This window comes from Rhamphochromis sp. 'chilingali', assembly GCF_963969265.1.
Source record: "Rhamphochromis sp. 'chilingali' genome assembly, chromosome: 4".
In the NCBI taxonomy this organism is placed as follows: domain Eukaryota; kingdom Metazoa; phylum Chordata; class Actinopteri; order Cichliformes; family Cichlidae; genus Rhamphochromis; species Rhamphochromis sp. 'chilingali'.
This window is the reverse complement of record NC_137948.1, coordinates 20,452,520-20,464,654: the sequence shown is the minus strand read 5'-3', so window position 1 is coordinate 20,464,654 and position 12,135 is coordinate 20,452,520. Positions and strand designations below refer to the sequence as shown.

Below are 12,135 nucleotides of genomic sequence, written 5' to 3'. Positions count from 1 at the left end.
GTTACCTCATTTTGCCCATAGGCAGAAAGAAAATGCTGATGACCTTCTGATGATCCGTGTACAACCCAGGCAGAGAGCTGGGATGAAATGCCAGCTGTGTCACACAAATATTCCTGTCTGTGCTCTGGCATGCTGAAGCAGAATACACCCTGCTGACTCAGATCTCATTAAGATGCACTGAAGGGAGCAGCTGTATGATTTTCAAGCAAAATGGTAAAATTAGAGCAGAGAGAGACGAAAAAACGAGCTGATGAAAAATGAATGAAAGTGTTTTTGCCAACGAGACAATGCGAGCAGAGCTTTTATGCAGGATGCGGTGCGTTAATAGAAAGAAAAAAGGAACTGCTGCACTTTACGAAATATAAAGAAAGCAGGTCTATATGACATAGTGAAAGCTGACAGATAATCACTGAAAATGACTTCCTTTATTTCCTTTATTATGTGAACCATTTCAGCTTTCCATCGTTGCAGCTGCGGAGGAAATGAGATTCTCATGGTATTTTTTTTCTGCTCCTTCCTCCTTATTCTTTCACAAAAAAATCCCAAATGAATATGTTTCTGCCCTCCAGGAATCATGCAAGTTTTATGTAGGTGTTACAAGTTGCCCTGAAAAGATACTTTGAAATATCTTTATGTTCTTTTTAAGGTTTTTTTTTTTCCCTTCTTTTAAACAAATCTGATCCTGGAGGTTTTTGTCAATCCTGTGGTATTATTTTTTTCTCCACACTTTCTAGGCATTCAGTGTCTAGCAGAGCACAGGAGCCTAGCAGGAGAGCAGTTCCTTAAATATTCTATTTTTGGCAGGTTAATTGGTACTGAACCTCAGGCTACCCCTGCACGACAATCCTATTTCTCTTTTGCTGTATATGCATTTATTAATACTGATAAAAGATAAAAGGCATTATTACAGCACTACATGCAATCATGCTACATACAATCTTGAAACTGAGAATCAGTCCTAGACTATACAGTGAGCCCTTATCAAGACCACACAACCAGAATACAGAGCAATCCAAACACAACACATGCAAGATGGAGTCACCCTGTGTGTGTTGGATACTAGGAGGCAGTTTTGGCAGTCGACAGATCCGCGTCAGTAACCACTGAGATCCTCCTAAGGAGCTTTTTATTTTAGTGCATCTCATAATCTTCAGCTGATGATTTTTCTCGCCCCAGTGATCACGGATATGAAAACAGTCAAATTTCAACCCGTGGTGGTTTAAAAGCTCCAAATGCGACAACTGTGACAAAACTGTCACCATGATGTTGACTTGTAAACATCTATGATGAATTTTTAGTCTGCAAATCAATATTCTGACAGTGTTAACACAACAAAGTGCACTCATACACTTTCTTTCTCAAAGCTGCAATTAAAACGTAGGCAAAACAAACACGTGTAAAAATTTACACATCGAGTTTGCCGCAAAGTGATGACACCATTTATGGATGAAGGATTGCACGAGTGCCAGCACCGTGATGACACCATCAGTAATGAACGCACCTTTTCCCATTTGTTTTCCCCAAAATGAAGAGGAAATTTGCTCTTAATTCACAGTATCTGTCATTTCCTTCTGTTTGTTCCAGCTCTTTATTGAAGCCATATAGTGCTTTTACTGGGCGCCACATAAAGGATTTTATACACACTTTTTATACACACTCACACCAGTCAGTCTCCACAAACTTTAGGGTCTTTACTAGAATTAAAAATACAGTTTTGTGGGTCTCACAAGCGCTTGACTGCACAGCATATCTGCTTTATTCTGCTGCTGCGTTGATGCAGATGTTGACAGATGTAAGTGTTTACCGGTTATTTCCAAGTGTAGGATGCAGAATGAAGCAGACCACTTTGTGTCTCCCTCTTGCTGCTGTCAGGGGAAATAGACTCAGGTGCAGTAAGGCGGCAAGACAAGGTCACCAGCATCATCTCTGAACGCCACCGGGAGTCGTTTGTCAGAAGCACTTATGATTTAAAGCTTCCTCTGCAATAAATATCAGAGTGAATCACTTGCCTACTGGTCACTGTCCTGAGGCTAAAATATCTATAAACTGCCCCCATTCCTCCTCCCTGCACACTTGTTCCACTCTGCCTCGAACAGCTGTGGCGTCTCTGGTTCAGTGTTTAGCTTTTACATTTGAGGAGCTGCACTTAAGACTAATGAGGATCCATATTAACCTCCAGGCACATGAAAATACATTCAGAATTGCACTTCAGCAGCCAAAAACCTGCACAGAAACCTTTGAACTGCAAAGGGCCTTGGCTGGAGTCGCACCAATGGGGGTGCTGTTAGAAATAAGAGCCAAATTTACACCACAGTGGCATTTACTGTGAATGTGACAAACGCAAACTGCCAGCTGCAACATCTGTAGCATAAACATGATTAGCTGTTGCTGTTAAAACGCCTCTGTCGAGCAGGGAAAAAGCCACGGGAAGTGGTAAATCACATCTTGACTTTAATGTATAAAAGACCAATGATAGCTACAGCAGCATATATTGTACATACATAATGTATTTTGTAAAAGACGAGCAGCTGTGCAGTTTCCCACTGACCGCTTTTATTACATCGCTTCATCATCTGAATTCATGTTACAAAAAACAAAACACAATAACACACAGCATTTTCAGTGGGAAGTGTATAATATAGACACCGTAATGCAGTAAGACTACATTCAGACTTTATATTTATTTATGTACATAATATACAGTTATAGTTAGATTTGGAATGTGTTTTATGTTATTTTTAACCTCTTGCTGAAATCATACGACACAGTGGAGATGACACACTTCTTCTGCTGTGATCTGAAGAGAATTACTCTAAATAAACACCAGGCAGGTTTGAAGAAGCAAGCGAGGGTGGGGGAGAAAATAGAATAATGCAGCAGTGCATTAGGCTTGAATAAACATCAGCTCGGCAGAGGGGAATTGAGAGCCTTCGCGTCTCCGCTTTTTAGATGTCAAGCTGGCAAATTTGGGCGGCTTTTCAGTCTTCACCGGCTCCTGGGGCGCTTGGCTTTCAGCTGTGTGGTTAAGTGTGTCTTTGTGTGTGTGCGATATGTCCGTGTGTGTTTGTAAAGTGCATCCTGGGGGCTACATTAGCCCTACATCTGTCAGTTCAGAGAGGAAGCCTGTTTTGCCTCTCACTGTCAGGAGTTTCCTTGCTCTGCACTGGACAGACAGACAAACACACACACGCACAACATGACCAATAGGAAACAGACAGGAAATGCACAATTAAGGATGCAGCATGACATTTTTGTGCCGTGTGCCGGTAGGGAATCTGCTGTCAGAACCTTGCATTCCCTACGTTTCCTGACCCACAGTTTGTTCCACAGCATTCATCTGCCCCTCATGTCTTATGTTTTGTCTACAGTAGCATCGAATCCAATAACGCTTTGAACTCGACATCAAACAAAATATCGGCACCGGCTGAATCAACGTTATTAAATTCATGGTCTCATTATATGGTCTGTTGTTCATTTTTCTGGGCCTGAAATTGGGCTCTAAAGCAAAGCGGTGCAAGCAAACGTGTGTGTGTGTGTGTACGTGCGGTGATGAAGTGGGAAAACGGGGATGAAGAGAAAGCAGCAGGGAATTGAAGATGTGGTGAGGGGAAGATTCTCATTTGAGATAAAAATATACTCCTTGCAATTTCTGAGCACCCAACACACACACACACACACACACACACACACACACACACACACACACACACACACACACACACACACACACACACACACACACACACACACACACACACACACACACAGGAAATGAAGAAACCTCTACAGCGGAGGGAAAAAATACAGTAGCTGAACAGACCCTGTCTGTAAATAGCTGACCCTGTGGTCTGGGGGAAATTGAAAACAAAATTTTCCTGCAGGGATCAACAAAGGATCACAGTGTTATCACCATTATCATCTCACACACACACGCACACACACTTCAAACCCAAATATCCTGCTTAATGGACCTAGAGTTGTGCAAAAATGGCAGTTAAAAACAAATAACGAAGTCAAAAGTTGGACAATCTTCTGGCGCAACTTAAAGAAAAATAAAATATTAAAAAGCTGAGATAAACTTCATACCGCAGCATTGCAGAGGCTTCAGATGTGAGCTGATGCAACATGGAAGACATATGCGCAGAAATATTTGATGAAGCATGAAATGTTTTTGCATGAAAATTGTAGTTCCTCACAGAATCGCTGTTCGTGAGGGTGTGCTGATTATGTCAAAAGTCTTTCTTTCATCTGTCGGCGGGTAACGGTGGGAAAAAGCAAGGGGAAGAAGAGCACTTGCCAACTGCAGCATAAAAATAATAGGGACTATCTTAAAATAGCATCAGTACACAGCATCAGATACTGTTTGGAGAAACGAAGAGCGTAACGTGATGAGGCAGTTTTGACAATCTCGCTCTGTCTTCCACCTTTTTACTCAGCACAAATGGGAGCTGAAAGCAGCCGTGTAGATTTACACGTGCATGTACGGTATGTGTGGGACAGCTGTTCTGTCGAGCTCGGATAAACACTGCAGATTTCCTCTCTGCCATGTGTATTTCTGGCAGTTCACTTCTGTGGCACAAAGTATCGGGACGTGAGAACTTTATCGGAGAGCTACTGACATGTACCTGAACCCTAATCTGCCTAAAATCTGAAGGATTAGTCGGCATTACGCAGAGTAAAATGTGTCTTTGCTGAAGAGTGTTCGCAAACAGTTTCCTGGTGTGGCCGGAAAGACCTCTCGGTGTCCCCAGCAGTGTCGGCGGTGGCAAAGAGGAGGGTCTGCGAGCCATATGGTGAACAGTCTGCCATCTACTATGTGAGGTTGTGCTTTCACAGTCTGACAGCCACCACGCACGCGCCTGCCCTGCCCAGACACAGAGGTGCTACCTGCAAAGATAACAGGACAAACATGAGGAACACAGTCAGAGATGTGGATTGTTTATATAACTGAAAATTACTATTAAACTACTGACTTGCATTGTTTCATAGTTTTGAAAACGTTGAATGTAAAGACTGCAAATTTGGATACGGCTATATTTTTAAATGGTCTGCAGCTCACTTGAGCAATTATTTAATTTCATTTTAGTCTTTTGGGGGAACAAATTTATTGATTTTGGCTCAATAAAAAAAAAACAGTTTTGAGTACAAATGCTGTAAATAAATCTAGAGCAGTATATCTGCCCCGTGCCCGAGGGTAGTGATCCAAAATAATGGGAAATAGACTGATTCTTATACAGCAATCTACTTACTCAAAGAGCACTTTTTTTAACAAGTGATTTTTATCTAACATTCACACACACAATCACACTCCAATCAATGCATCGGGACTTTGGGTTCTGATTGTAGGGGTCAGTATTTTGCTCAAGGATATTTTGGCATGCAGGCTGGAGCAGCCAGGAATCCAACCGCCAACCTTCAAACTTTACCACCCAAAACACGAGTCAATACCAGAAAAAAACAAAAAACTAACTAGAAACATGACTCTATGGGAATGATAATATCCTGTTTGACTTAAAAGTTTATAAGCACCTTGTTAACATATACAGATGGATAGCACACACGTGCTGATACACAGACGCGCACTCTCTTGACTACGCCGAATTTACTAATGAAGACTACTTGATATAATTTAAAGCTTGAGAAAAAAAAAAAGCTAAACAGAATTGAAATGACTTTGTTGGCTGCTTTAGGTGTGCTATTCTCCACAGTCTGGATCTATTAGGTGGTGATGGATGATCTCAGTGGCAGCCAATTTCAGTTTTACTATCAAACCTCATCCAGAGCTTACTTTTAAGATGCTTCAGCTGCAGTCTCTGCTGCCTCTGCAAGCCTCTTTGCAACCTACGGTGTCCCTATCATGCTATTTTTGACTTGACTTGTGTGTATAGCTGTGCTCAGAAGTTTACGTACACTCATGGCCACGATAATTTTGGGCTATTTCATTATTTCTTTCTGTTTTTGTTCCAGGGTGCAATGATTGTATAGCATACATCTTTAATGACTTTAAAAAACACTCAGGCCAGTGATGTGTGTACGTAAACTTTTGACCAGAACTGTAAATGCACCGAATGGGAGGGAGATCCCAGAATAGAGTGATGCTGCCAAACAAAAACTGACTGCAGATGGAAATAACCCATCATAGTTATTTGGAGTAAACGGGTCCTGAAAGTGAACGGAAGGAAATGGGTTATTATGTGACTGCAGGGAATGCATGCTGTTGATATCAACAGTGAGCCCAGCAGGGAGCAGAAAGTGACGATGATAACCGAGTGGTGGAGGTGGTGTTTTAAAGAGCATCAGTAAGTGGTGACAGCACAGTTTCAGGGGAACACAGTGAAGCTGTAACTGCAGCAGCAGACATGAGTCAACCACCTGAACCAGCTGACAGGTTTTTATGCCGAAATGCCAAGGTAATTTCTTCTAATATCATTTTGAACAAACGGACTCATTTCCCCATAATTTATAATAATAAAAAAAGAGGAACAAAGAGAAGGCATCAGTGGTTATGTTTGACATCACTGTTACTGCACAGACAAACCATGCTGAGCCTCCTTTTAGCACCTATATTACTCGATTTGGCATTATTGAGACTGACAGATTTGTGCCAAAGCCAAGAGTGGAAGTGATGCCACTAGGATGGCACTGACAATACACCAACTGATTTGTTTGTTTAAGTCTCTGACAGTAGATACAGGACATATTTAATGGTCTCAGCATTTCTTCTCTCATCTGAGTTTGTCCTCGTCCCTCCCTGCCAGTCTGAGCAGTTCAATGCATTCTGCTTCCTTCCTCCCACACCTCTCTTGTTCTCAGCATGGTGCCTGTCTCTAAAATGGCAAATTTTAACAGAAAAATCTGCCAACCAAAGTTGGAAATCCTCTGAGCCTACGTGGGAGATGGGGTATAAACTGAAGAGTGGCAGAGACTCCTGAAAGCCGCTGAATGAGATCACTCAACTTTGAGCGGCAATATCCAGCGGCAAGGACAATATTAGCAGGAGGAAAACACACATTTACATAACAATGAAAACATGCCAAGATACATCGGAGAGGAGCTGTGGGAAGGTCAAACTGTGACTGAGTGTTTATACATTTCATCTACTGATTGTACATTTGTGTTTTACTACACGTTTTTTACTGAACTGCAATCAGTGTGTGTGTTCATACCTGGATGCCCTCTCTGGATACTCTCAAGCTTCACTTGGTTCACATTTTGTCATACTTTCAGTCTTATTCCAAACTGAATTAAATTAAATTTTCAAATTCCAAAAAAATCACATGTACAGAAGTATTCACAGCCTTTGCAATGACACTCCAAACTGAGCTCAGGTGCATCCTGTTTCCACTGGTCATCGGTCAGATGCTTCTACAGCATGACTGGAGTCCACTTTGGGAAATTCAGTTGATTGGACATGATTTGGAAATGCACACACCTGTCTATATAAGGTCAAATAGTTGACAGTGTCAGAGCACAGACCAGGCTAATGGTCCATGGACCTCTGAGACAGGAACATGACAAAATGTGGAACAAGTGAAGTGCTGTGAATACACAAAATGCAGTGAATGAGGTTAAAGAGACACAGATTTGCTGCGCTGTGCACGTGTCTGCATACAGTACCTGTTTCCACTCGTTTGTCTGAGGGTCGTAAGCTTCCACAGTATTGAGATACACCTGGCCGTCATACCCGCCCACAGCGTACAGACGATCACCAAGGAGACAAACACCTACGGCATCTCTGCTGATGCTCATGGGAGCCACAGCTGTCCACACATCTGTCTGAGGGTCATACCTGCACATAGGAGTTCACACTGTAGTTCAGTGGTTTGAAGTTGGCGTGAGATGATGTTCATTAGCTCAGCTTAACATGAATACTGGAAGTAAAGGAAAACAGGCTATTCAAAAATAAATACCTAATTTTCACCCCTCACTTTGTGCCATCTCATTTGTTTAATTTCACAAAACAGAAATGACAGGATCTTGCTTCAGTCACATGCTGTGACCACTTCTTAGCAAAACAGCTGGACACAGTAACTTCACAGATTTGTTTCATCACTGTATGACACTAACACACCTTTACAGAGATCTCTGCTCACCAGCCAAATCTGGAATAAAGTGTGGGTAGGTATAAACAAGTCAATAAAATAGTGACGTTAGTCTCACCAAAATCACAAACTGTGTTCTTACAGCAGCTACATGTACCTAATTAAATGTATGTGTAGGATTTCATCAGCTGTAGATCTGCTCGCCTGTATTTTTTCAAACTTTGGACGTAACCAGGAAAACTATTTTCCTTGTTTTGCAACATGTGCGCAAAGCTAAGCAGATAAAAAAATGACTTCAACTAAATATTTCACAGGGAATTTTTCAACCTATCAAATAAGCCCATTTTTCAAGGTGTTCAACTATTCCTGCGAAATACAATATATACAGAATTAATGTAAATGTAAAAATAACGTAAAAATTATTATACATTATATATATACACATATACACATATATACACACACACATATATACACACACACACACACACACACACACACACACACACACACACACACACACACACACACACACACACACACACATATATATATATATATACACATATATATATATACACATATATCCAATAATTGAAATCAGCACGTTTCTACGATTTTACAACCAAAACTGTTAAAAACAATCAAACACTGTGGTAGAAAAGTCAAGAACACAAATCTTTGTTGTGATTTCTTTATCACACTTGCTTTCCCACTACCAAAGCCACAGTGTGCTGCACTGTCCAGTTCATTTGTTCATGTAAGCAGCTGCATCTTTGTCCTTGAGCAGAGATTCAAATGTCCTTTCTTACTGATGCGCTGACAGTAGTCTTACACTCAATTATAATACACACAATACTAAATCAAGGTCAAATCCTGCTCCCATTTAGTATCTTCATTAGCAAGATTAATGAGTAATAATTCTGCACATTGCAATGAGGATTCAAAAGACACTAAAATCTTTCCATTAATTTTACAAACGCTGCCACTGTATGACAGACACATTATAAGCACCACAATACTTTAGCATATTTCAAATCAAGCAAACACATTCATAAATGTGGACTCACCTTTCCACACAATCACTTAACCGAGATGCCAGGGATGACGCCGGAGCATCGTGGCCTCCGATGGCGTACAGGAACCCGTGCCATGTGGCCACGCCCACACCTCCACGCCTTTTAGCCATAGGGGCACAACCACTCCACCTAAAAATGAAGAATACAGTTTGAAAAAAAGGAGAGGGAAACATATTGTTTGAAAATTACTTTACTCTTTCCAGTCCTTCCAGTAGACCTTAATCAAAGTACATGACAAGCTTTTTTCAGTGTTGTCTGTTCTAACATCCTGTGAGGGTTACTAGTCTCCTTTGATCTGTGGGTAAATAACCTAACAGGAAGAAGCGCTTCACTAGAGGAACATGTAGACAGGAAACAAAATAGGAGACAGCAATTAGTTGCTGACAGATGAAGTCCCCGGTCTCTGACCTGTTGGTGTGGGGGTCGAAACACTCCACTGAACGCAGGCAGGATGAGCCGTCACGACCTCCTACTGCATACAATCTGAGGAAGAGGGAAGATGGTGTTATCCCTCTGAACATTTCTGGACCCTGGAAGTCCCTTTTCAATTTAGTGACACTGAAGCAGATGGTACAAGGTGGAAGACAGGCATATGTGTGTGTCTGTGTGTGTAGCTTGTGAAGGTTTTTTTGAGGGCAAAATGAGGTGGGAAAAATCAATCAGCCATCACTCTTGGTGCAACACAACCCTGAGCAGTCAGTCTGTGTGTGTGTCCTTGTGTGTGTGTGTGTGTGTGTCCATGGATGTGAAGTTGGGACGGTAAAGAAAAAAATGAAACGGGGCCAGTCAAGCAAGTAATAAGTTCCATCAGGCAAAGCGCTCTGAGAGTACACAGCACATACAGTACACTACACACACACACACAAAACTGCTGGGCAAGGTTAGCCGTTGCTTCTGTATTAATTAGCATCTATAAAGCATTTCACTGTCTCTGAGGCCCTGAATAATAAAAACAACATGCAATATTTGATTCTAATAACTTCCAATTCTTTGGCCAGCGAGGCACTAAAAGCCCTAAAGCCTTATTAAATCCAGCTATTTAAATAAATGTTCGTCTGTGTGTGCATGTGTGTGAATGAATATTGTTATGCTTTCCATTACTGCCTCACGTGTCTTACAGAAGAAGGTGGGAAGTGACAGTAGTATAAACGTAACACTTTTATCTTCCAAACAAAGAGCGAGATTGTGAAGGTTTCAGGTCTCACGTTTCTCAAATGACAAAATATTTACAAAATCTTCTCTTTATGCCACACGTATCAAGTCACATCTTGCATAAAATTATTTTTTATTTGATTTTTGAGAGAAATATCAGCAGCTGGTAACACTGGCTTCAAGCTTAGCTGGCAGATACTTTTGCTTAAAGTCATTCAAATAAATATAGAATATCACATTTTAACCCCCCTGGCGCCTGCACTATGATTCATTTGTAGTATCTTGTCTGTATTGGTATTATTTAACTTTGAAATATGTAATTTAATGCTGCACTTTGAGCATCCTAGTTTATTTTTTTATATTTACATTTATATTTCAATTGAGGTTGCATTCTGCTACTTCCAAATGTCCACAGCAACATATCAGGGGCAACAAACATTGCGTTTGTGATGTTGATGCCTTTTGGAGCCCTTTAAACTTGAATTAACTAACAAATTATATGGCTCTCTATGTGTAACAGATGCAAAATGCTAATTCCAAAACCAAAACGTCTACACTCCATAACAAACGGCCAAAGCTGTGTTTTGTGCTAAAACAGATGCGCTAATATTGAATGCACTTAATATAACTTAGAACAAGCAAATCTGAGTAACTTTTTACCTGAGGGGAACTGTGAGATCACTTACTTGCCATTGAGAACAGCTACTCCCACTGTGCTTCTAGGTGTAACCATGCTTGCAACAAAGCTCCACTGGCGTCCTTGAGGGTCCCACCTGACAGACACAGTGTAATTTCTCAATCCTGCTCAAGGCACAGCATAAAAACCTGTATCTCTAAGGTCTCAGTCACACAGGCTAGAGACCGGTCAGCAACTCCCTGGCAACCTCCAGTCACTAGGGAAAAATGTGTGAGTGGGGCTTTAGCAATCATTTCACAGCAGCTGCCATCAAACTCAAACAACCCTCACTAACTGCTCAGGAAACGTCCATTTTTTCCTCGTGACCAGTGGTTGCAACCCAGTGTGACCTAGGCCTTACCAATAATGAAATATGTAATGTTTAAGAAGGGAATCAAAATATCTGTCAACAGTAAAATGTCATTTTAAAGAGAGACAGCCGTTTCTCCACAGATAAACAGTATAAAAAAGCAGGGATATGAACAGCAAAACCTGGTCATACAAACCCAAGTTTACCCATATGACTAACTACCAGACAAAGTAAGTGACACTATTTAATAATTTGGATGAATTGACCCTTTAAAAAGCTGGGTTGATATCACAGAAAAAAAACAGCAGTGTGAAGTTATTTTGCACCTTTCCACTGTACTGAGGTAACTCCAGCCATCGTGTCCTCCTACTGCATACATGGGTCCCTCTAGAACAGCCACACCTGCAGAAGATAAACACACGTACTATTAAATCATGAAAACTTCTCAAAACCAAATCAGCCAGGATAAGCAAAGCATCACACATATAAAGCATCATACTTTTAGGACAAGAGGTGTTAGTTTTTATGTGTGTGTGCAACTACACCCAGGGCATTAGGCATGTAGATTTAGCAGCATGTTGACACCTCTGTACTTCAGGGATTTATCTGCCTAAACATCTGTGCTGCCAGATGTGTTTGAAAACCCACCATGGTTCACACACTTGCACACTTTCGTAAACACAATAAAACAGCACAGCACGCCTTATCAAATGTTGTTATAGTAATAGCAGGACACTGCTGCGAGTGGGGAGATGCCTTTCAAATGAGAAACATGGGCTCAAACCAGCCTGCTGAAGTGTTCTTGAGCCGTGGCACCGAATCTGCTGATCCGCTGCAGTTGAGTTGCTCTTTTTTGTCACTTTATTGCGTTAGGAA

At 41.2% G+C, this 12,135-nt stretch overlaps 1 protein-coding gene across 2 annotated transcripts in view; it reads right to left on the bottom strand.

Annotated features, from left to right (window-relative positions):
* Positions 1-2,444: 2,444 nt before the first annotated feature.
* klhl5 (kelch-like family member 5) overlaps positions 2,445-12,135 on the bottom strand; it is a 65,309-nt gene continuing 55,618 nt past the window's right edge. Inside the window, exons 8-13 of one of the 2 annotated variants that reach the window (XM_080881462.1) lie at positions 11,586-11,661; positions 10,960-11,046; positions 9,530-9,604; positions 9,113-9,250; positions 7,618-7,789; positions 2,445-4,887 (exon numbers count right to left, since the gene is read on the bottom strand). In XM_080881462.1, the coding sequence (XP_080737588.1) occupies positions 4,831-4,887; positions 7,618-7,789; positions 9,113-9,250; positions 9,530-9,604; positions 10,960-11,046; positions 11,586-11,661 (605 nt within the window). In that variant the 3' untranslated portion in view covers positions 2,445-4,830. The remainder of the gene's footprint in view (positions 4,888-7,617; positions 7,790-9,112; positions 9,251-9,529; positions 9,605-10,959; positions 11,047-11,585; positions 11,662-12,135) is intronic. The other variant, XM_080881461.1, reaches the window with a different exon arrangement.